Source organism: Zootoca vivipara, chromosome Z (assembly GCF_963506605.1).
Source record: "Zootoca vivipara chromosome Z, rZooViv1.1, whole genome shotgun sequence".
NCBI classification, from domain to species: Eukaryota; Metazoa; Chordata; class Lepidosauria; order Squamata; family Lacertidae; genus Zootoca; species Zootoca vivipara.
The window spans coordinates 46,203,212-46,229,242 of record NC_083294.1 but is presented as its reverse complement, the minus strand read 5'-3'; the positions used below and the strand labels follow the sequence as shown (position 1 = coordinate 46,229,242).

The 26,031-nt window shown below is 47.1% G+C and overlaps 1 protein-coding gene across 9 annotated transcripts in view; it reads right to left on the bottom strand.

Annotated features, from left to right (window-relative positions):
* MBNL3 (muscleblind like splicing regulator 3) overlaps positions 1-26,031 on the bottom strand; it is a 143,198-nt gene that overhangs the window by 84,993 nt on the left and 32,174 nt on the right. For 5 of the 9 annotated variants that reach the window (XR_009557026.1, XM_060270469.1, XM_035102023.2 and 2 more), the window contains exon 2: positions 8,416-9,682. Coding sequence is in view for 7 of the 9 variants with exons in the window: in XM_060270469.1 (XP_060126452.1) it covers positions 8,416-8,589 (174 nt within the window). In the remaining 2 variants the exon portion in view is untranslated. The other 4 variants (XM_060270473.1, XM_060270472.1, XM_060270471.1 and 1 more) reach the window with 4 other exon arrangements.

Here is a 26,031-nt window from a genome sequence, read left to right as displayed (position 1 = left end):
TGGACTGAGGCTGGAGTTAGTGCACCAAGAGCCACCACACACAAACGGATCCTGGAGATGGGCTTCAAATGTCGTATTTCTTTTGTCAAGCCGCTCCTGAACAAGAAACAACGTCAGAAGCGTCTTACCTGGGCTAAAGAAAAAAAGACCAGGTCTGTTGCTCAATGTCCCAAGTCTTCTTTTCTGATGAGAGCAACTTTTGCATCTCATTTGGAAACCCAGGACCCAGAGTCTGGAGGAAGAATGGAGAGGCACATAATGCCAGATGCTTGAAGTCCAGTGTGAAGTTCCCACAGTCTGTGTTGATTTGGGGAGCCATGTCACCTGCTGGTGTTGGTCCACTGTGCTTCATTAAGTCCAGGGTCAATGCAGCCATCTACCAGGAGATTTTGGAGCGCTTCATGCTTCCTTCCGCAGACGAGCTTCATTGGGATGCTGACTTCATTTTCCAGCAGGACTTGGCACCTGCCCACACTGCCAAAAGTACCAAAACCTGGTTCAGTGCCCATGGGATTACTGTGCTTGATCTATGGGGCATTGCCAAGAGAAAGATGGGAGACAAGAAACCGAGCAATGCAGAAGAGCTGAAGGCCGCTATTGAAGCATCCTGGTCTTCCATTAACACCTCAGCAGTGCCACAGGCTGATAGCATCCATGCCACGCCGCATTGAGGCAGTAATTGCTGCAAAAGGGGCCCAAACCAAGTACTGAATACATATGCATGCTTCTACTTTTCAGAGGTCGAATATAGTTCTATTTGCAATCCTTGTTTTATTGATTTCATTTAATATTCTAATTTTCTGAGATTGTGAATTTGGGGTTTTCTTCAGCTGTACACCATAATCATCACAATTGCAACCAATAAAGGCTTGACATATCTCGCTTTGCATGTCATGAGTCTTTCTCCTATATTGGTTTCACCTTTTAAGTTGCATTACTGAAATAAATGAACTTTTCGACGATATTCTAATTTTTTGACTTTTACCTGTATAGTACTAGTAAAATGGAACTGAAGCAATTGTGGGGTGAGAAGCGAGACCCACAGCTCTGTGGCAGGGTACCTGCTTTGCATGCATGAGGCCCCAGGGTCCCCCCCCCCATGGCCTCTCCAGTCAAAGAAGGTATGCAGAAACCCTTTTCTACTTGAGCCCTGGAAAGATGCTGCCAGCACAGCAGACAGTACTGAGTTAGCAGAACTAACTGTCCGACTTCATAGCTGCTTGGAGACCCATGCGAAAAAGTGAGGCATTAATACTAAAACTAATACTAAAATACTAAAACTACTAATACTAATACTAATAATAATAACATACAAGGAAAATATATCTGCTTCTGCGGGAATTTTTTATCTGAAGAAGTGTGCATGCACACGAAAGCTCATACCAAAATAAAAACTTACCGTATATGCTGGCGTATAAGGCGACTGGGCGTATAAGACGACCCCTTACTTTTCAAGTTAAAATATAGAATTTAGGATGTACTCCAGCCCTTTTTTGGCGGGGAGGGGAGGGGAGGCTGTCTTCTCCAGCACTCAAGTCTGCAGCCGGGGAAATGGTGGTTTGTTTGTTTGCTTGCTTGCTTAGTTATTGAGAGGGGGAAAGAAGCCAGCGAAAGGAGAGATAGAGAAGCAGAGACATCGATCAAAAGGAGGGAGGGGGAGAGGGAGAGGGAGGCAGAGACATCGAGCAAAAGAAACCATAGAGAGGATAGCGATAGAGGGGCAGAGACATCGGAGGCTCACACAGCCAGCGAAAGACGCTGAGCAGCAGTGAAAGAGAGAGCGGAGAGAGAGACAACGAGGCTGGCTCAGTGAGCAAAAGGGGAATAGAAGCCAGGGAGAGGGAGAGAAACCATAGAGAGGATAGCGATAGAGGGGCAGAGACATCGGAGGCTCACACAGCCAGCGAAAGACGCTGAGCAGCAGTGAAAGAGAGAGCGGAGAGAGCGAGAGACGGAGAGATCCCTTTGCTTTGCGCTGACAAAAAGAGAAGAGGCAGCAGCTTGACACCAATGAAATACACAAAACTGTATCTCTGCGCTGATCCAGGTCACAAAGCCATGAGGGAGCCATTCTCCCTGGCGGGGAGCAGCCCCCTCCCGAGCGCGCTTCTTTGCGTTCATATGGTCACTGCATACAGTGGGGATGCGGCCGTTTTTGAGCTCCCCCCACCGTATGCGGTGACTGCAGATTCTTGGACCCGGCGTATAAGACGGGCCCCCAACTTTTGAAAAAAATTTCCTGGGTTCAAAAGCCGTCTAATACGCCAGTATATACGGTAGTTGGTCTTTAAGGTGCTACTGAAGGAATTTTTTTATTTTACTTCGACCCAGACCAACACGGCTACCTACCTGTAACCAGAACTATGGGAGTTGTAGTTTGTTAAGGGTGCTAAAAGTTGTTCGGGAACCCTCATGACACTCAGAGAGGTACCATTTTCAGAGCAGTCCAGCAATCAACCCCTCTCCCTAGGGAACTGTGGGATCTGTAGCTTTGTGAAGGGAATGGGGCCTCCTAACAACTCCCAGCACTTGCAACAAACTAGAGCTCCTAAGATTCTTTGGGGGGGGGGGAGTCATGACTGTTTAAAGTGGTATCATAATACTGTACTTTAAATGTATCTTTGGAGAGTTTGCCTTGTGTCCCAGAGCAGGGACTCGTTCATAAACCTCTGACACCAGCTGGGACAGACTGGTAACTGGAGTAAACCAGTTGCCCCCAGAGGCCTGCAGCAACAAATGAAGCCAGGGGCCATGAAGCTTGGGGGGGGGGGGGAGCGGCGGTAGCAATGAGGGAAGGAGCCTGAACATCGTGCCCTCAGTGGGTTCCCCTTCCACACTCAAGCCCACCTCCTTGTCGGTGTTGCTACTCACTAGCCTCTCTTACTGGACCCAATCCTCAGCCCAGAGAGGAAGGTAAGGCTTAGGGAGGTCTCCTATTTCCTCTCCCCTCACTGCTTTCAGGCATGTTCTCCCTGACATTTTGGTTAGTGAAATGGTTAAATACCAGCTAGCACTGCAGATATTGTTGGACTTCAGCTCCCAGCAGTCCCAGTGGCCAGCATGGTGAATGGTCAGGATGAAGAGGCAGTACAGACCAGCAACCTCTGCAGGGCACCTCCATTGGCAGTGAGTCCCAAAGTGGGCACCTCTGCCCAACAGAGAAGCCCCTTCTTTAACGTACCCACTTCACCTGGCATAGAACGTAGACCTAGTGAGATAAATGAGGCAGATAAGAGTGGATACATCCTTCTGCAAGCTGAGTATCTCTAGAAAAGCGACATCAGTGGGTGGTATCTAGTGGTGGTTCTGCATCCCTTCCCAGATTCATGGAATCACAGAGTTGAAATCATCTAGTCCACCTTCCGGTTGGCCGCGCCATCTTTCTGAGTCGGAGGTCTGTTCAGCAGAGCGGACCTCGGCGATTCAGAGGCAGGGGAAACCGCTCCAGCGCAGCAGACCCCCTAAAAAAGCCCCAAATGGAGCGTTTTGGGGACTGATCATCTGGCGAGTGCCATTTGTAGGCTCCCTCCTCCCCGGTTCGGTTCTGTTTTGAGCCCCCGAGAGCGAGGAGGCAAAGATAGCTAACTCTGACAGCGCGAAGCTGCGTGACTGGGAGATAGCAGCGGTCAATTATTCCAAAGGAAAAATCTCTACAAAAAGAACAGACCATGAGTAATCTGATCTATTGGATTTAAATCTGGAAAATTTGGTCACGGGAGAGAGATCCAAAAAATGGGAGTTGATCTCTACCCACTGAGGAACCGGGAAGCAGTAACATGCCCCGAAGCCAGAAAGAAATTTTGGAGTGTTATAAACCTCCAAGGGATGAACCTATATTCCCCTCTGAAGGCAGAGTGAGGGGGGGAAAGAATCTTCTTTTTAACAAAAATCCCTGCAAAAGTCAGCAATTGGGAAGGGGGAAAGCCTTTCTTAACCCTGGAATCGGCACCCCAGGAGAATCAGCGAGACTTTATGGAGATGCTATAAAGGAATGGAATATGTTTATTGCTAAGAGGAGGTGAACTGTTGCAATGAAGAGAATGGATATGTTTGACAGCTGTCATTAAAAACATCAACTGTTCTTGGACTGAATGGTTAAAAAGAACTTTTAAGTCTTGGATTACAATGTCTATGGAATCTTTTTTTAGCCAACTTGGATATAACTTTGGCTATGAGACTGAAATCCCATTATTCCTTGTTCTCTAATATTGACTCTGCCCTTGAAGCTGGAAAGAATGTCAACATCCAGAGCTGCACCTGGTTTTCAACAGTCAGTACTAAAATTGTTGTGGGAACTTGTAATTGGGCAGCACCAGTTCTGTTTGGACTTAAAAAGGAATAATAAATAATTGGCGGAAAAGGAAGAAGGATTGGAAATTAAAGAAAGTATTGAAGAACTAGTCCCTGAGGACAAAGGGACTCCTCCAAAGAACAGGAAGAAGAAAAAGTTAGACAAGGAGAGAAAACCCATCAAGATGTTTCATGGAACTATGCTATCTCAGAGATGGAAGAACAAGAATTATTTTGGGGACTGATTTTAAGGGAAATTAGGGGAAATGTGATGACCTGGGTTTGGCAAGGGAGAGACTTTAGGGAATTGGGGGGTGGGAAGAGAGAGGGGAGGACAAAAAGTTGGGTTTTAAAACATGTGAGACTGGGAGTGGGGTGAAAAAGGAAACTGGTTTTTATAGGATTGGATAAAAATGGGATTTGAACTCGGGCTATATTATGGAACTTGCTGTAGCGATTGGGGCAAAGAGGAAGGAGGAAGTGGCAGAAAAGAGATGGGAAAAATAAAAAGGTAAACGTTATGTGTGAAATTTAAGATATGAGTAAATGTATGAAGTTTTTCTTGGTGGAATTCTAGGCTAGGGTAGGAAAAGTATGGTATGTATGAGATAAATAGGTTTAGATATATGAGAAATTGAGAAATATGTTTAGGATAGTTAAATAGAAATTGTATGTTTAATTAGATGGTTGGGTGGCTCGCTACCTTTGTTCCTCCTCTCCATTTTGGAACCCCTTGTGGTAGGCTGGCTCTGGGGGGGAGGGGGGAGAAGTTTAATTATAAAATGGACCACCTTCAACTGTCCGTTCACTCTGGGACCTTCTCGTGGCAGGAGGTGGCCTAAGGATGGAGGGATAGGAGAAGGTGGACAATACGGTAAAAAGAAAAAAGAGAAGAATGTTTTAGAAATATGAATATGAGCTTAAAATAAGAATTGATGGAGATGATAATGGATGAAATTTGGAAATATGAAACTGCTAAGGATAAAAACAATTTTAAATGAAAATCAGAAGGGTGGGATCTGAGGAAGTTCTCAAGACAATGTTAAGTAAAATATGAAGTTAAGAAATATTGATATGTTTGTTTGTATTTTGTTTAATTTTTTATGTATTTGTTCTGTATTGTTTTTGGTTTCCTTGTATGTCTTATTATAAAATGAATAAAAAATATTTGGGGGAAAAAGAAGAAATCATCTAGTCCAACCCAAATATGCAGCTGTCCCTTATGGGGATCGAACCTGCAACCCTGGCGTTATCAGCACCATGCTCTACCAACTGAGCTATCCAGGCTGAGATGTCCTTATGCTAGCACTAAATCACTTTAAACATGGCATCCCACAAAGAGTCCCAGGAAGCGTCTTTTGTTAGGGCTGTTAGGAGACCTGTTTATTCCCCTTCACAGAGCTACATTTCCCAGAGTGACTTAACAATCAATCTCTCTTCCCAGGAAACTCTGGGAATTGCAGCTCCGTGAAGGGGAATAAGGAGGTCTCCTCCTAACAGCTCTCAGGTCCTTTGGAAGAAGCCATGGCTGCTTAAAGTGGCAAGATAAACAAAATAGTGTAGATGGGACCTCTCTGTCAGGATAACTTTTTGAGAGGACTCTATCCGCCAGGCAGGATGGACAGGCAAAAGTCAGGTCCCTTGCTTTGCGCAAGTTGAAGTGTTTCCATCAATGCAAAGCCTCCACTGGATGCAAGGGGGGGGGGAATGGAATTCAGTTTGCATTTAAAGGCAAACCAACCTAATTCACACTTTATGAAGGCACAAACCAAAACACAAGCCATCCTTCAACATCCACATTTTTTTGAATTTTGCAATGTAACAAAAATCCACATACCAACAAAAAGTGTGCTGAAAAAATGCATATTGTTAATGACATACAAAGGTGCATTATATTTAAGAAAATATAATCGCCTCATCCATTTTCCTGGGAACCTTTCCCTTTTTATTTGTTTAAATTGTAAACTGATGCGGAAATGTGGAGAACTGATCTTAAAATCGGAAAAATGAGAAACTGGGAGAACCCAGAACTGGGAGATTAACTCACCCAGAGATACAACCCATAATAATTCATTTTCTGGCCCTTCTGATGCCTTGGCAGGACTCAGATTTGTTTGTTTGTTTTGAGTCACCAGGCCAACACAAAGCACCACTAAGGGTGTCTGACAATTAAAACCTAAGCATGCAATATCCTTCAAACTATACCATTCTACCATTCTATGAATATATATCTAAAAAAATGCAGCATAATGAAAACAGGGTCAGTGCAGATGGGAAACAAAAGCAACAGAAGCAACTGTATATATCTGTGTGTCCTGCTACCTTCTAAAATGCAAGCAGGTTATTCGAACACAACAAGTTTTTTAACACTGTATTTGGGTGGAAAGAGAAAACTCTCTGTTCAGAAAGGCAGGTGGCAGGCGCGAAAAGGCAGTCACATGACCTGCTCTTTCATTGTTTGATTTCGTACGAGGAGGCCACCGCCCAGGAAGCCCAGAAGCAAATGGCACAACATGTTGCCAAATCTAATTCGTCTGTCATCCTCCTCTCCCTTCGCCACCGTTGCTATAGATGTTTCTCAGGCAACAGCCTTGGGTTGTTGGTTTTTTTCTAGAATGTGTATCTGGGTGGAAACAAAATACTGAGGAGCACCCACTTCCCAACAAAACTAGGTTTGGGGGCTGGTAAAATGCAGTTCAGGGGCTGAAGCTGAACTGCAGGCCAGTGTCCCCAGTACGAAACTCAGCCCTGCCACAAAAAAGTCACAATCCGTCTTAGCCTCAGTCTCTCCCATCTGTAATGATGTAGTGGTACCTCGGTACCACTGTTAACAGTTAACGAACCTGTTAACAAACTATTCGGTGAACAAACTCGCAAAACCGGAAGTAGGTGTTCCAGTTAGCAAATTGCCTTGGAAGCCGAACAGTGGCAGGGCACTCAGTAGAGAAAGCACTCCCAGTTTGAGAACGCTTTGGTTTAAGAACGGACTCCCGGAAATGATTAAGTTCGTAAACCGAGGTACCACTGTACAGTAATGATGTTCCTTCCTTACAGCATTGTTGTAAATATTTGCAAAGCTGCCTACATAGAATCCTAGAACTGTAGAGTTGGAAGGTACCCCAAGGGTCATCTAGTCCAACCCCCTGCAAGGCAGGGGTTTGGGCACACATTGCTTACGTACATACAAACCTAGTATGCTGTCTTGGGCCTGTTGGAGCACCTCTCTACTCATGACTGGCAGTAGTGCTCCAAGGCATCAGATAGAGGAGCATGGAGCATTATATGGAGGCAGACCATCTAGCGCAACACTGCTTGAGTACCAGTGGTTCTCAAAACCTTTTCCTCTGGGCCACACTTTCAGAATGAAAAATTTTTTCAGTGATAAGAAATACATTAGGAAACAAAAACAAACAACTCCTAGCAGTGCTTGATTTTTAACCTAGAATACAACTACTTTATGATACAATCATGGGAAAGTATAAAACACTGCTAGTACATAAGAACATGAATCACACCCCCCCCCCAAAAAAATATATGAAACTGAATGCCCTTGAATCTTCCTGCTGCACTTGTCATCCTCTCCTCAGTGGTGGAGCTTCATGCTCTGGCACTGGGGGGCAGAGAGCAGGCGGGAGGGGGGCAGCGTGCATCCTGGGGGTGGGGCGCACCGCCTGCGGGGCATGGCATGCCGCCTGTGGGCGTGGCACTCAGCGCAGATGGAGGGGCAGCCGCGATGGCACCCCACCGGGATTGTGCTGCAGGGGTGGTGCGTTCCCCCCCCCCGCACACCTCTTCCTCCGCCAGTGCCTCTCCTGCCACACCCTTTGAGAACCCTGGTCTACACGGACGGAAGCCATGGCTCCGCAGAGTTTCTGGTAGGGGTCTCTCTCAGTCCTGGCTGAAGATCCTGGGGATTAAACCTGGGAACTTCTGAATGAAAAGCATGTGCTCTACTGCTGAGCTAGATGCCTTTCCCGATTCTGCTGCCCACTCCCCGAAGTGATTGCGGGAGGGAACTGTTCACCAGTGAATAATCTCTCACATCTGCTATTCCAACCAATGGCTGGCCAAGGGTGCACCAAAACAGCAAGACCTAGCAAGAGAGGCATTAACGGAGCTCCTTACCTTTAGGGAGTCAAAGCAGGCGATAACTCGTCCATTTTCCACATGGCAACTCCGTGAAGGGTGGGCAAACTTGCACTCTGTGTCAGAGCGAGAACAAGTACCTCTCTGAAATTCTCGACATACTTCTAACGTCAGCCATTTTGTATCACGAACCAAAGAAACGTTCACAGCCATTTTTTAAAAAATAAAAGAAACCACCCCTCAAAAAAGGAAGGGGGGGGAGAAAAAGAAAAACACAAGGAACCACACCCCTCCTTCAGGAGAAATAGTACTGCTGATCTTTCAAAAAGAAGAAGAGGGGGGGGGATAAAAAAGGGAATTCAAGTTTAAAAAAAGTGAAGAAATAACTAACTTGTTGCTTTGGTAAACTTTTCTATTTGTCAGCACTTAGGTTTCCATTGAACTCAAATTACGTGTGTCAAAAAGAAGGATTAAACATAAAGCCAATCATAAAATAGAAATCTCATCAGAATTAACTGAAAAGTCAAATTAGAGGCCAGCTCCCAAAAGTGCAATTGTCAAAGTCAAAATAGAAATGTTTTATATATATATATATATATATATATATATATATATATATATATATATATATACACACCCCTATATATAGATATATATAATTCTTTTTTGTGCCACACTGCCAAAATTATTCTTTCAAAATAACTGGCAGACTTTTTATTTTCCCCTCCAAAGGATTATTCTGTGCTCTCCAGTTACTGGTTTCAATTATTCTCATGCTGAAAAAAAAGGGGGGGAGTCATTGCTGGCGATGCTGCAGGTTAAGTGGAAGGGTTGGTTTCGTTTCTTGACAGAGGAAGAAGGGGAGTTGCAAGCAGGAACCAACAGAAGTTGGGTTGTTGTTTTTTAAAAAAGGGTTTCCGTTTTTTCCTTTCGTTTGGAATATTTTAGTAAAGAGAGACCATTGAGTCTGCTACACAGTCAGGAGACGGGAATGGCAGAGCAAATCTGAGTTGTGAAAGGGTTAGGAAGAAAAAAGGGGGGATTATAAAGATGGATGAGTTGCTGTCAGGATATGAACAGCAAGCAACGCCAAACTTTGGAGAAAGAAAAAGCAAAAAAGAAAAAGAGGAGAGGGATATCTATATATATCAATAGATCTATATATAGATCTATATACACACATGTATATATGTGTATATATAATTTGTCCCCAAAAAAAGCGAGCGAGGCAAAGCCCTGGATGCAAATCCAAGCGGCGGTGGCGGCGGCGGCGGCACAGGATTCAAGGAAGGCACTTTTCAGCTACCTGCGAAAGAGAAGAGAAAAGTGTCAGCTAAAGCCCAAGGCAGCTCCCCACCCGACAGCTTCCAGCCCTCTCTCCGGAAAGCAAGTGGAAACTCGTTTTCAACAGGAAATACCTCTAGGTACTGACAGTATGGCATTTTGAAGGCAGCCATGGTAGGAGTTTGTGTTAAAAAAATAAAAACAAAAATTAAGAGAAGAGAGAGTCAAAAGGAAAGAAGGACGTTTCCCCACACGGAACTGCGCATGGCACAGAGGAAGCAACCAATTACATTTACCGTTGCAGCAGAAAGCCTGGGCAAGCATCCAGTAAAAAAGGTTGTTTCATATTGATTTAATTCTGGCAGACATTCTCCCTCGTTTTCTGCCTCCTGCACAGAGTCTCTCCCCACTGCACGGGAAAAATGTCTCCCCCTGGCATCGCGGCAGATGGCACTCTGGTGCGTATGTGATGTGCCTCTGGGTTCCCAGAAAGAGCCAGCCACTGAGCGGACAGGCTCTGTTTCTGCACAGGCCACTCTGACCGAGAGATGTGGCAAGGCGTCGCTGTCGTGTGCAACAACCCCCCCCCCTGGCACAATTGGAAGCTCTCAGTGGCAGAGCAAGCATACTGGAAAGAGCCCTCTGCCCCCTTGCCACCCCCTCCACCAATTCCTCGCTACTGCCGCTCCCTCCTCCAACCCAGAGTGGCTGGTCGTAGCAGGATGCCACTGTCAGAATTCAGTTGGGCAGAAAACTGGGTGGGAAAACCTTGACTCTGAGGGCGTCCGCAGACAAAGGAGAAATAAACTACCCTTCTGCTCTTTTTGCGGCACCATAAATCATTGTGGAAGGAAGTGCACACACGCATCTGGCGGGTGGAAGATTTCACACACACACACACACACACACACACAACTCCTCATAGCAAACATTTGCCTCTGGGAGGCGAGATAGCCAGGTGCAAAGAACTGTCTGCCAGGGGAGGCTCAATGCTCTGTCTCACCCCATTAACTGCTACAGGTCCATCATGGATTAGGGTTAACCCCCTTCATGCTAGCTGAAGATTCAGTGACTGAGGTTTCGTTCAGAAGGAAGAAGCTCATTCGTTGGCCAGGAGGTTTTTCTTTTCTCTCCCCCCCACCCCCCAAAAAGAAGCAAAGCCCAGACTAAAACTTAAGCCTTCCATTGAAACAGAGGAGGAATTACTGTTTAGAATATTAACACCTTGTCTGCATAGAAAGTCTGCACATGTTCAAGTTCCAGCATTATTACAGTGGTACCTCAGGTTACAAACGCATTGGGTTACAAATGCATTGGGTTACAAACTCCGCTAACCTGGAAGTAGTATCTCGGGTTGAGGACTTTGCCCCAGGATGGGAATGGAAATTGTGCGCTGGTGGCGCGGCGTCAGCAGGAGGCCCCATTAGCGAAAGCGCGCCTCAGGTTAAGAACGGTTTCGGGTTAAGAACGGACCTCTGGAATGAATTAAGTTTGTAACCCAAGGTACCACTTTATTACAGTCAAACCTCGGTTCCTGAATGCCTCCATTTTGGAACGTTTCAGCTCCCGAAGGCCAAAAAACCGGAAGTGTTTTTTGGAAGCCAAACGTTCAGCGTGGCTTCCGCTTGAGTGCAGGAAGCTCCTGCAGCCAATTGAAGCTGCGCCTCTGTTTGTCAAACATTTCGGAAGCTGAACAGGCTTCCAGAACAGATTACGTTCAACAACCGAGGTTTGACTGTTTTTGTTGCAATAGTGCCATATTTCAGCAAACGCTTGCTGGATGTTAGGAGTGCAATAAGAACACAGAACCACCAAACATTTGCAGGTAGGAAGCATTACTGCCACTGACCGTCATCAACAGCTGCCGAACTAAGATAATCAGAAGCGGTTGGCTTGATCAGATCGAAAGGTCCAACCATTGCAGAATCTTGCCCATCAGAGGCCTTCAGTAGAGGCACAATGGCAATAGCTCTCGCCACTGTTGCTCCCCAGGAACAATTGCATATCAGTTTGCCAGACTTTGGATTTATTTCAGTACACTTCTATAACAATTGGTACACTTAAAAAAAAAAAGCTCATTTACAAAAGTTAAGCACCCACCAAAATATAAAAGCAAATGTGCAAACCTCAAAAGCACAAAAGTGGCAGATTAATGCACAAGATAACCAAAATGTTAAAAATGCCAGGCACATAAGGAGGGGGTTATGTGCCCAGTAAAAGATGGGGTTGCCAGGCACATGAAAGGTAGCAAAGTTGGTGCCCGGCAAACACACAGGGAAGACATGTCACAACAGGGGTGCCACTGCCGAAAAAGCTGTCAGGAACGCAGCTGCCACTACTAGGCCAAGAGTCCTACTTGACATGTTTCGGGTTTTGTTTTGTTTTTTAAAAAACTGCATCTGAAACTACATGAGCATCCCAGTCCAGCCTGGGTGGTGGAAGCAAAGACCAGGATAAAGGAAGATACTAGCTAGGCGGGGAATTGATTGAACAAAGATAGAAGTGAAGAGCATTCAGGTGACATTGTGTGTTAGCATGCTCCAGGTTTGGAAAGCTGGGAGATCTGGGTTCAAGTTATACCACAGACCCATTCAAGGCTTATTTCTTTCAGAGAAGGTCAGCGTATACCAAGGAAGCCTGGTGGAAGGACAGGAAACAGGAATGCCTTACACTTCCCATTTCCTCTTGTGCATCACCTTCCTTGCACAATTGACTGAGCTATTTATATCCTACCCTTAAGAACAAAGCTCTCCAAAGGCGACTTACAAACAAAATACAAAATATGGTAATCAGGTAATAAACTAAAGAGCATATTTCAAAATCAATAAAAAAATGCCCTATTGGGGTGTGGGGTCTTCAGACCACACCTGTAAGCTGACATAAAGATGGCCTGGCATAGCTCCATGGGAAGTACATTGCACAATTTAGTGGAGCCACCACTGGAAAGACCCTGCACTTAGTGTTCACTGTTCTGTTCAGATCATTTGATCCATCTACAGTGTACTGTCTGGCAAAAAACCATTTTCTGTAGCTGCAAAAAAAAAAAAAACAACCCAAAACCCCTTATGTCTTGAAGCAAGGGTCTCTCCGACTGGAAAGGCCAGGGAATCTGTCTCCCGCCCACATTTTCTATAGGAAGGTTTTTATTTGAAATGAACAAAACAGACTGCATCTTCAGAAATTATGCAAATTGCCACTGGGTAATAATCTAGCCTAGCCTTTGGTACTCTCCAGCTATTCTCCCATGAGCCTCAGCGAGCATGGCCAATGGTCAGGGGTGATGGGACCTGAAGTCCAAAATGTCTTGAGGGCACCAGGTTGGGAGGCAGTTGATCTAATCCCCTTGAAAAATCCCATCCTTCCATGTGAAATCTCAATGTAGCCCAAGGGCCAAATTCCATTCTAGGCAACATTCTGGGGGCCACATGCCAGCAGTGGGTATACCCCTACCTTCTCTGTAGTGGCGCCCGCCCCGGGGAACGCACTCCCATCAGATGACAAGGAAATAAACAACTATACAACATTTAGAAATCATCTGAAGGCAGCCCTCTTAGGGAAGTTTTTTAATGTTTGATATTTTATTGTATTTTTAATCTTTTGTTGGAAGCTGCCCAGAGTGGCTGGGGAAACCCAGCCAGATGGGTGGGGTATGTATGTACAGTGGTACCTCGCAACACAAAATTAATTCGTCCCACGAGTTGTTTCGTCTAGCGATAATTTCGTCTTGCGAAGCACGGTTTCCCATAGGAATGCATTGAAATTTAATTAATGCGTTCCTATGGGCAAAAAAAAGCCCCGTCCTATGCCTTTCCCAGCTGATCAGTGGCATGGGGGGGGGGAGAAGCGGAGAGGAAGCCCTGTCCTATGCCTGCTCTTTGGAAGGCAGTGGGGAGGGAGAAGCAGAGAGGAAGGGATCGTTCCTCTCCACTTCTCCCCCCCCCTCCAATGCCGCTGATCAGCTGGGAAAGGCATAGGATGGGGCTTCGGAGAACCCCTGTCCTATGCCTTTCCCAGCTGATCCCGGGGTGAGCGGGAGAAAGCGCATGGCACTCTCCCTTGGGCCGGGCCAGATAAGCCCCCTCAGTGCCGCGCGCTTTCTGCCATTCTCCCCCGGAGCCGAAACGCAGCGGGGCCGGGGCTGCCACCGCCTGCCTTCCCCTTGGCTTGGGGAAGGCAGGCAGCGACAAGCCCCGGCAAGCAGCACCCGCTGAGCTTCGGCTCCGTCCCCCGGAGCCGAAGCATGGCGGCAGCCCTGGCAAGCAGCACCCGCAAGGCGGAAATGTGATCAGCTGCATCCCTGCGCCCTGCCTTATCGCCCACCACCACTGCTGCCATGCTCGCCGCCACCGCTGAGCTCCCTGCTTCTTCCAGGGAGACCTCATGCCTGGAAGAAGCAGGGAGCCCAGCGGTGGCGGCAAGCACGGCAGCAGCAGCGGTGGGCGAGAAGGAAGAGCGCAGGGATGCAGCCAGCAAGGTGGGAGCGGGATCAGCTGCATCCCTGCACTCCGCCTTTTCACCCAATGCCGCCGCTGCCATGCTCACCGCCACTGCTGAAGCAGGGAGCCCAGTGGTGCCAGTGCGCACGGCAGCAGCAGCGGCGGTGGGTGAGAAGGCGGAGCGCAGGGATGCAGCTGGCAAGGCGGGAGCGCGATCAGCTGTTAGGCGGGCCAAGTTGAAGTCGCGGCGCCTCTGCCCTGCTTCGTCTTGTGAATCACGGCCATAGAAAACCTCATCTTGCGAGACGCCTCGCGCAACGCAAAACGCTTTCGTCTTGCGAGTTTTTCGTTGTGCGAGGCGTTCGTCTAGCGAGGTACCACTGTATGTATGTATGTATTTATAAATAAATATTTGATGGTGGGTGGGGCCAGAAGCAAAAGTGCACAGAGCAACGAAGGCAATTTTTACCTTTGTACACTAAGCTACATTCTACACACATTCTGGCCCTGGGACTGAGGTTCTGCACACCTGCCTTAGCAGCTGGAACAGAGGAGGTCCATCTCTTGGTACCCTCCTTTTTCGAGGCGAGCCCAGCAGCAGCCAGAGAGACTGACTTATCACCATTATTTAAATGTATTTGATCATTTGACAATTATTAACAATGATCAACAACACTGCTCCAGAAGAAATTGTCTTCAGATCGTAATATTCGCCAACAAAATAAGACAACAGCAAATTACAATTCTGTATTTCTTCTAAAGAAAAGCCTCAAAACCTACTTGAATTTGCCTTTGCAGGAGGAAGTTGCTTTCCCGATAATATTATTCAAGGGGCAACCAGTTTTCCCAGAACGTGTTTCTGTGTTCACTTGCAGTTGTCGCTTTTAGGTAAAATGGCTGTTACAGCAAAGTCTCAAAACTTAAGCTTTTCTTTCCATGAAGGGAAGGCCATTAACATCCTTGCAGCTGCTGACAGATCATAGAATCAAAGAGTTTTTTGGGGGGGTCATGAGGGTCATCTAGTCCAACCCCCAGCAATGCAGGAATCTTTTATTCAACTTGAGGCTCGAACCCACAACCCTGAGATTAAGAGCGACTGAGCTATCCCTTGGACACTTTAGACATGCAAGTTTCTTTCTTTATGACAGGATATGGCCTTTTTGGTAGTGGCACCTATGCCTATAAAATACCCTCTCCAGTGTCACCCATGTACCTTGTTTTCAGCCAGGCCTTTCATGATCCCAGTGGGGATTTTTTATTATATGTGAGTTGTCGACACAAGGAATGGCAGTGGCTCCTCTTCAGGGTTTCATGAACCTTTCCCAGGTCTACCTAGATATGTCAGGGACGAAACCTGGGACCTTCTACATGGATAGCAGACATGCTATACGCCTGGGCTGAAAAATGGGACTTCGCTAAAAACTGGACTTTTTAATAGGATCCAGCAGGACTCTTCTGTTCTTTACACAGAATAACCTAGCATCACCAAACCCATCCACACCCAACTGGCTCTGAATAAATTATACAATTATTATTATTATTATTATTATTAATTTATAGCCTGCATTTTTCCCTGATGGGAACCAAGGCTAAAGAAGTGCTAAACCACAAAAAACATAGAAGAAACTATCATTAAAAATCAATTAAACACGGATAGAATTAAAACTGTATGCACATATCAAATCTGTTTAAAGCATACCAATAATTATAATAAAAACAGCACAGCACCAGACCTTTCATTAGACGCCAAAAGTCTGTTGGGAAAAGGTCTTCACCCGCCAGCAGAAGGATAACAAGGAGGGAGCCTGCCTGCCTTCTCCAGTGAGAGAGTTCCAAAGTCTGGGAGCAGCCACTGAGAAGGCCCTCCCTCGAAGAAACCCGGAGAGATTCCTATGAGGGAATACGGTCTTCTATTCACAGCTTTGACCTAAGCTGTGTACAATGGCTTGGGTCCTTGTGCAGGGAAGATTGTATTTTCCAATACAAATTTGCCTGGATGAGGACCTTCTCTCGGTCCCGTCAGCATCAGAAGCACAGCTGGTGGTGACACAAGAGGAGAGCCTTTTCATTTTAATGCTGGTTTCAAATGTGTGTTAGCGCATTTTAACTGTAGTTTTTTTTTTCTTGATTTGCATTTTATAACCATGTTTTTAAAAAGCTGTGAGCTGCCCTGAATCCCAACTTGGGAGAAAGAAGCATGTGAAAGCAGGAAGATTTCACCTTATGCCTGTCTTACCTACGGTGGTGGCACAGCTTTACACGGAATGCTGGAAATTTTAAGAAGTTAGTAAAAAGGAGTGGGAGAGCAGGAAAACCTGCTTGAAAGGGCCATCCAAGATCTTGCAAGATTTCACGGGAGCTCTTGCAGAACCTTCCCAGAGCCTAGTAAGCAAGTCATGGGGCTTAGAACTGGAAGGGACCCCACAGGTCATGGAGTCCAACCCCCCTGCAATGTAGGAATATTATGCCCCATGTGGGGCTCGAACCCACAGCCCTGAGATTAAGAGTCTCGTGCTGCATGAACGGAGCTTCCCCAGCAGCTTCTACCTGTACATAAAATAACAGAAGCAACAACAATAAGAACAATATACTTGAAGAGACAGGAAGGGAGGTATTTACCATTTTGAGGGCTTGGTTTAAGGGATAACCTCTCTGCCCGCCAAGCCACACTGCACCATGTATCTGGCGAGTCTTTGGGAAATGTCCCTGTTTGAATTTGGAGCTCCTGTCCTCCTGGAAACTCCTCCAATGCTGGAAGCTACTCCAAGCAGGCGTGGAGGAGAGGCCTCAACCAGCAGCCAAGAACACAGTGGGTGCAGCTTTGCAAACAAGCTGTCACAGGCTGCAGGATGGGTCTGGACAATGTGGAATTCTCTTAGGAATTAGGCCGACCCAACTGAAAGAAGAATGGGAGGCTTTTCTTGGAAGCACTTCCCCCCCGAAAGCTGGAAGCGCAAATGAATATGCAAGTGCTATCAGTGCTTCCAGGGTTTCATTTTCATTAACCCAAAGCATTGGGCATGCTAAACAAGTTCTCTTTCCCTTCAGTCCCCATTTTCATTATTTTCAGGGGCACATCTTGCCCAATTCCTCAGTCGGAGTGGAAACATGGCCAACAAGCCTAGGAGGGCCACATTTTAAGGACAGTCACGGCTTCCCCCAAAGAATGCTAGCAGCTGTAGTTTTTTACGGGTGCGGAGTTGTTCCCCACCCATAGGGGTTCAACAATCAATCCCACATCACAGGGAACTCTGGCTCTGTGGAAAGGGGAGAAAGGGGGTCTCCTAATGACTTTCAGCACCCGCAATGAACTACAGGTCCCAGCATTCTTTGGGGGAAGCCATGAATGTCTAAAGTGTATGGCATGAATATGGCTATATAATTCCCATTGGAACTGAATTCCCACTGGCCAAAGAGAGGAAGGAAGATGGTTTTATTATGCTCACTGGGCGACAGCATGGGGCTTTGGCCATGCTCTTTATTGTTATGGTTGCTCTGTGCATGTGTCTGAGTGCATGTTTGCATGCTTACTGCATATTTTACGCTGCATTACAAATGCTGGAAGCTACTCTGGCATCATAGAATCATAGAGTTGGAAGAGACCACAAGGGCCATCCAGTCCAACCCCCTGCAAAGCAGGAAACACCATCAAAGCATTCTTGACATATGCCTGTCAAGCCTCTGCTTAAAGACCTCCAAAGAAGGAGACTCCCCCACACTCCTTGGCAGCAAATCCTACTGCCGAACAGCTCTTACTGTCAGGAAGTTCTTCCTAATGTTTAGGTGGAATCTTCTTTCTTGTAGCTTGAATCCATTGCTCCGTGTCGGCTTCCCTGGAGCAGCAGCAAACAAACTTTCTCCCTCTTCTATATGACATCCTTTGATATATTTGAACATGGCTATCATATCACCCCTTAACCTTCTCTTCTCCAGGCTAAACATACCCAGCTCCCTAAGCCGTTCCTCGTAAGGCATTGTTTCCAGGCCTTTGACCATTTTAGTTGCCGTCCTCTGGACACGTTCCAGCTTGTCAGTATCCTTCTTGAACTGTGGTGCCCAGAACTGGACACAGTACTCCAGGTGAGGTCTGACCAGATGTTAGGTTAGAGCCGATAACTAATGAGGCTCAGCTGTCGGACTTGGCTGATAGCCCGGAACTGGAAGGGAGGCTTGCTTTGATAAAGGAACTGGCTGGGAGGGGTGAGCAAATGGCAGAAATAACTCAAACCTCAGAAGAGAGTTTGTCCGAGTCTGTTCCTAGTTCTTTAAAGTTACAGGAACGTAGGAGGGGAGGGTTACAGGATAAGAGGAAATGGCAATTACAGAGAGAGAGGCAGAGGGCGTTGTTCGAGCGTAGGAATAAAAGGAGGTGGACTCACGCTAGAGAGCTAGATGAGTCATCATCTGATTAACTAGTGGTCTTGAGCAGGAAGTTGCAGTCTTTCTTGTGGTTACTTGCCTTTGTTTTGTCTATTTGGAATAAAACTCACTATTTACACACAGACTGTGTGCTAGCCATTGCTGTTGCTTACAGCATGACTCATCTAACTTGCTGCTGAAGGGGAAGCATGTGGATTTAAGCAAGAATGGAAGAAAAGGGGAAGCAGCAACCGGCTGGGGATTTATCAGTCGGCGCAACAGCAATGGAGATGAAGTTAGAAGATAATACTGAAGCTCTCTGGGCAGAGAACCAAGAGTTGAAGGCAAGATTAGCACGGCTGGAAGGAGTGACCTCAGAACAAGCAAGACAACTCTCTGACTTATCTGGCAGGCAAGTGGCAAAGAATTTTGTTCCCCTTCCCCCACGTTTTAGTGGGAGCGGTGCAGAGTATGATTCATTTCGGGTTTCCTGCTTGTATTATTTAAGGCTTAAGGGAGAAGAATACAGAGATGATGATGCCAGAGTGGCCCTGGTGGTGGGGCTTTTGGAAGGGAAGGCGCGGCAGTGTATTGCCCCTTACCTAATGTCTAATGACCGAGTGCTCACCAACTTATCAGCCTTCTTGAAGCTTCTGGATAGCATGTTCAGGAATCCTGCACAAGAAGCAGAGTGGGAACAGGAGTTCTTGAGCCTTAAGCAAGGAAAGGGAACTGTAGCACAGTTCTGGTCCTCTTTTGTGAGACTTGCTAGACAACTAGGCTGGGAAGGAAAGGCCTTGGTTGGATTGTTTAAGGCGGGACTCAGTGAAGAGATTCGGGTGGAGTTGGCAAAAAATCCTGGGTTGAAGACCTTGGAAGAGGTGGCACAAGTCGCCTTGCAACTAGACCTGAGGTTCCAATCGCTGGACAGGTTGCGTAGGGGCCAAGGAAGGTCAGAGAGCCGCAGGACATTTGTGCCCTTAGAGCTGCCGGATTCACGAAGGGTGGAGGAAGAAGCACCCATGCAACGTAGTTCTATCAGAAGGGGTACAACACCTAGTATTACACACGCTGAGAGAGAGAGAAGGTGGAGAGATCGGTTGTGCCTTATCTGCGGCTCCCCCAATCACATGGCTCGTCAGTGTACTGTAGGAAGAAACCGAGGTGCGCTGTCTGGCACAAATGTAACAACACCTGGAGAGGGCATAGTGGAGCAGTCGGGAAACGAGATGACCCAGCCCGTTCTGGAGGCCTCGGGTTGGGGGAAAAGAGACCCAAAGGGCTTCCACCTGGACCGATCTTACCAGTAATTACAGCATTCGCAATGCTACGACTCCCAGATGGAAGGGGCGAGCGTGTGGAAGTTCTTATTGATTCTGGAGCCTCGACTGATTTTATAGACATGGACTTGGTGAGCAGGTTGGGAATAGAGACACAGTCATTGGAAGAACCTTTAGAAGTTAGAACAATTGATGGTAGAGTGTTGCTGTCTGGCTGTGTGTCAGAGGCCACAATGCCAATTGGTCTAGAACTGCCGGGACACCGAGAGGTCATTGCATTCCATATCACCAGGTTGAACTCCTACCCCGTGGTTTTGGGGATGAGTTGGCTATCCCGTCATGATCCGATGATCTCCTGGGGCCAGAGATCGATGACCTTTTCGTCAGTGTATTGCCGACTACATTGTTTGGGAATCAGGGCGGAGAAGAATGGTGAGGCCAATGGTACGCCAGACTGTGGTCCGCTCACTGGGGAAGAGAGACAAATACCCCCACAGTATAAGTCTTTTAGAGACGTATTCTGCGAGAAGGAGGCAGATCGGTTACCACCGCATCGCCAGTACGATTGCAAAATAGATCTGGTGCCAGGGGCTGAGATACCCGCCAGCCGTATCTACGCTATGTCAGAAGTGGAGTTGGCAGAACTGAGGGAGTTCCTGCGAAAAAATTTGGAACGGGGTTTCATACGGCCTACCAAGACTCCGGGAGGAGCTCCAATTTTCTTTGTGGATAAGAAGAACACTTCTGAGAAAAGACTTGTAGTTGATTACAGGAAGATCAACCAGCGCATGATTCCCAGTCGTTACCCGTTGCCACGAATTGGGGATTTGCTGGAAAGATTACGGTCGGCTAAAATTTTTACAAAACTGGACTTGAGGGGGGCATATAATTTGATACGAGTAAGAGAGGGAGATGAATGGAAGACGGCCTTTAACACCAGGTACGGCACATTTGAATATCTTGTCATGCCGTTTGGACTACAGTCGGGCACGGCCACCTTTCAGGCATTTATTAATTACGTGTTGTCCGACTTGTTGGATCGTTCGGTCCTTGCTTATTTAGATGACCTATTAATCTACTCGGAGAGTCTGGAAGAACACGTACAACATGTGAAGGAAGTGTTAGAGCGTCTAAGAGAACATCGATTGTACGCTAAGTTGGAGAAATGCCACTTTCACGTAACAGAAGTGGAGTTCTTAGGCTATAGAATCACCCCAGAGGGGGTGCACATGGATCCAGCAAAGGTTCAGGCAGTAGTGTCATGGCAAAGACCCAAGACTCGAAAAGATGTACAAAGATTCTTGGGGTTTGCCAATTACTATCGGAAGTTTATACCAAGGTACTCAGGCCTTACAGCACCGATAACAGATTGTTTGAAAGGCAAAAAGGCGTTTAAATGGACTGAGGAAGCCCAAAGGGCGTTTGAGAGACTTAAGAACTTGTTTGTGGAGGAAAGATACTTGGCTCATCCAGACCCGTACAAGCCGATGGTCGTGGAAACCGATGCTTCGGACAAAGCCATTGGGGCGGTGCTTCTCCAGGAAGATGACAAAGGGGAACTGAGACCATGTGCCTTTCACTCAAGGAAATTAAACTCGTCAGAACAAAATTATACTATATGGGAGAGAGAGTTGTTGGCAATAAAGGATGCTCTACAAACTTGGCGGCATTTCTTGGAAGGGGCGCAGCATCAGGTGGAGGTACGCACTGATCATAAAAACCTAGAGTACTGGCAGACGGCTCGTCAATTGAACCAACGACAGATTAGGTGGGCGCAATTCTTTGCCAGGTTCAATTTCCGGATTAAGTATGTGTCTAGTGCTCAGAACCAGCGGGCGGACGCATTGTCCCGAAAACCGGAGTATTCCGAAATAGAGACCGGGTTAGAACGGAGATTGATCCTGAGCCCCGAACAACTGCAGCTAGCAACAATGACGGCATTAGAACGGTCAGACTTTCTCCAACAAACGCAGAAGGATGGGTTCGCTCAAGAGAAGAGGAAGGCAATACGTAAGGGGGAAGTCCAAGGGAAGGAGTTTACTGAGAGAGGAGGGCTGCTGTACAAGGGGGAAGCTCTCTATGTGCCAGAGGGAGAGCTTCGTGCGAGGGTGCTGAGACAATGCCATGACAGTCCAACAGCAGGACATTTTGGGCAGTGGAAGACGGAACGTCTGGTATCAAGGGATTTTTGGTGGCCACGGATGCAGGAGGAGGTCAAGGAGTATGTCCGGGCATGTGAAGTGTGCCAACGGTCCAAAAGACCTCGCGAAACACCAGCCGGGCTACTTCAACCACTGTCCACACCACAAGCACCGTGGGAAGGCATTGCTATGGACTTTATCACTGATTTGCCCGAGTCGCAGAAACAGACAGTGGTTTGGGTGGTAGTAGATCTGTTCTCCAAGATGGCACACTTTGTTCCTTGCAAGAAATTACCGTCGGCACAGGAGACCGCGCAACTCTTCATAGAACATGTGTTCAAATTGCATGGATTGCCGCAGAAGATTGTGTCTGATAGGGGAACGCAGTTTACCTCCCAGTTTTGGAGGAGACTGATGCAATTGCTGAAGGTGGAGGTGTGCCTCTCATCGGCTCGGCATCCTCAGACAAACGGAGAGGCCGAACGGACGAACGCGACGTTGCAACAGTACCTACGTTGTTACGTGAATTATCAACAGGATGACTGGGTTGGGAAACTAGCGTTGGCTGAGTTTGCTTATAATAATGCTGTGCATGCTTCTACACAGCAGACGCCATTTTTTGCCTGCCATGGGCGACATCCACGGGTGTTTCCAGGTCAGGGAGATGGACTGGCAGTGCCTGCAGCTGAACAGTTCGCAGAAGAAATGGAAGCGTTGCACAGTATTCTGCGAGAACAGCTAGAAAAAGCGAAGGCTCTGTATAAGGCAGAAGCTGATAAACACCGGCAAGTGGGCAAGGAGATAAGGGTAGGGGACCAAGTTTGGCTATCCACTAAAGATTGGCCGAGCAAGGGACGTTGTAAGAAGTTACTGCCGCAACGGGTAGGGCCATTCGAAGTGTTGGAACAAATAAATCCTGTTTCATATAAGTTACGTTTACCGACTTCAATGAAGATGTATCCGGTGTTCCATCGGTCACTCTTATCGCCAGTAACGCCAAGACACCGGTATCAGAAGAGGAAGGAGCCACCACCTTTGCCCATCTGGGTGGAGGGTGAACCGGAATATGAAGTGGTTCAGCTATTGGACTCTCGTAGAAGGGGCAGGGGGGTACAGTATTTGGTGGCTTGGAAAGGGTACGGACCAGAGGAGAACTCATGGGTGAATGCGAGTGATATACATGCATCTAGGCTGCAGAGAGAGTTTCACCATAGGTACCCTAATAAACCCAAACCCCGGGGTTGGGTAGAGGAGCAGGCAGAACAGGCAGACTGGGAAGCTGAAGTGAATGGTGGGTTTGAAGAGGAGGAAGAAGTAGAAGAGTCGCAACCGGGTTGCAGTTATTGGGGAAGTGAAGAGGGAGAATGGTGGGAGGTATCTCATAACGCCCCAAGTAAGGAAGTGCGGAGGCGGGAGGAAGGAGAGGAGGCCCCTAGAGGGGGGGATGATGTTAGGTTAGAGCCGATAACTAATGAGGCTCAGCTGTCGGACTTGGCTGATAGCCCGGAACTGGAAGGGAGGCTTGCTTTGATAAAGGAACTGGCTGGGAGGGGTGAGCAAATGGCAGAAATAACTCAAACCTCAGAAGAGAGTTTGTCCGAGTCTGTTCCTAGTTCTTTAAAGTTACAGGAACGTAGGAGGGGAGGGTTACAGGATAAGAGGAAATGGCAATTACAGAGAGAGAGGCAGAGGGCGTTGTTCGAGCGTAGGAATAAAAGGAGGTGGACTCACGCTAGAGAGCTAGATGAGTCATCATCTGATTAACTAGTGGTCTTGAGCAGGAAGTTGCAGTCTTTCTTGTGGTTACTTGCCTTTGTTTTGTCTATTTGGAATAAAACTCACTATTTACACACAGACTGTGTGCTAGCCATTGCTGTTGCTTACACCAGAGCAGAATACAGTGGTACTATTACTTCCCTTGATCTAGACCAGGCATCCCCAAACTTCGGCCCTCCAGATGTTTTGGACTACAATTCCCATCTTCCCCAACCACTGCTGCATCACACTGTTGACTCATGTCAAGTTTGTGGTCTACCAAGACTCCTAGATCCTTTTCAAGCCATGTGTCACCCATCCTGTATTTGTGCCTTTCATTTTTATTTGGCCAAGTGTAGTACTTTACATTTCTCCCTGTTAAAATTCATCTTGTTTGCTTTGGCCCAGTTGTCTAATCTGTTAAGGTCATTTTGAAGTGTGGTCCTGTCCTCTGGGGTATTAGCCACCCCTCCCAATTTGGTGTCATCTCCCAACTTGCTCTGGATGCCCTCAAGCCCATCATCCAAGTCATTGATTAAGATGTTGAATAAGACTGGGCCCAAGACAGAACCCTGTGGCACCCCACTAGTCACTACTCTCCAGGATGAGGAGGAGCCAATGATGAGCACCCTTTGGGTTTGGTCAGCCAGCCAGTTACAAATCCACTGAATGGTAGCATTGTCTAGCCCACATTTTACCAGCTTCTTTACAAGAATATCACGGGGCACCTTGTCAAAGGCCTTGCTGAAATCAAGATAGGCTATATCATCAACAGTGCTACTTTGCATGGCCTTGCCCTTGCAAATATTTCCTGGGCAGGCTTCAATGGTAATTGGGGGGAGTACTCCACCTGCTTGGGGAGAGGCTACAGGCAAGAGGTGGAGCCCCTGCCTTGCACGCGGAAGGCTCTCAGGTCCAGCCCCCAGAACCTCCAGTTAAAAGGAGCAGCAGCTGAAGAGACTCTCCTCTGGCAAGGGCCCTGGATACAGGCCACTATGGGTCAGAAGGATCATATGTTTGAGCCAGCCTCCTACCACCTGATGCCCATAGCTCAGCAGGTAGAGCATGAGATTCTTAATCTCAGGGTTGTGGGTTCAAGTCCTGTGTTGGGCAATAGATTCCAGCATGGCAGAGGGTTGGACTAGATGACCCATGAGGTCCCTTCCAACTTTACAATATAATGATCCTTTTGTCTTGCAAAATGGCCCAGCAAGGTGTTGCTGCTTTGTTCCTCTCCAAGGAGCCTAAGAGAGACTGATGTCTGCTGATGGCTCTTGACTGCAGCCTGCACGGACGGAGAGACGCAGTCTTGATTTCAATTTTGCCTTAAGTTTGTATCCGTAAGTTTAGCTATACTTTTCTTTTATCTTTGTATTCCCTTTTTCTTGAGAACTGCTACATTTTGTATTGTTTAATCATCTTTTACAATAAATAGTTAAAAGGTATTTCTTTGTGGATCTTGGTCCTTTCTGGTTACACTGCTAATTCTAGTCCTCAGCTGCTTTGCCCTCTACCAGAGAAGTGTTAAGTGTTGGTCCGGGTTGGCTTTAAGAAGCACCCGGGTGGTGGCAGCTTTACCATTGCAAGAATTGTTTCGTAACCTTTGTTAGAGTCCCTGAGTACAGCTAGATCCTTTCCCAAGTAACATGGGGCAGCCAAGCGGGCTCCGGACGGAGGGCTGGCGTGCCGGTGGGGAAAGAGATTGAAGGTGCTGCAGGGCTTTAACACCCTGCAGCACCTTCAATCTCTTTCCCCACCGGCATCCTTTGAACAGATCTCTCAGCCACATACTGTCACCTAGGCAGACCATTGCTGTGGAAAATCACAGATATAAACCATAAACATAAGTTGTCTACAGACTTGCTTCTGAAGCTCAGATTTATGACTGCAAAGCACGGCCCTCCTCAGCATTTGGGTCTCCTTCCACAAAACTGCCCTGTCCTTGCACCCCAACCGCAGAAGACTAACTGATGCTAAATGTCAAGTACACAATAGGTTTGTTCAGGGCTCCTGGTTCCTGATAAAATGCACCACATTTTACATGTGCAAAATCAATGAGAGGCTCTTGACAAATGAGCTCAGATCCTCAAACATGCGGGAACACGTGACTCATCGATTGCAGCATCTACATTAGCTTCCAATTCATTTCTGTGCCTGATTCAAAGTGCTATCTATGACATCAATGAGGTTTGGGTCTGTTTGTGCTGGGCTGCGATGCGATGCGATGCGCAAGGGGCCTTTTATGCCTCACCTGGCAGCCCCCCCCCCTCTGGAAGCATTCGGTTGCTCTGTGAATATTTTCAGACAGACATTTGGTCTGTCTGGTTGCTATCTTGAGCTGCCCTGGAATTTGAATCTTCGGGTTTTAAGCTATTTAACCTACTGCCTAGTCCTGCTTGC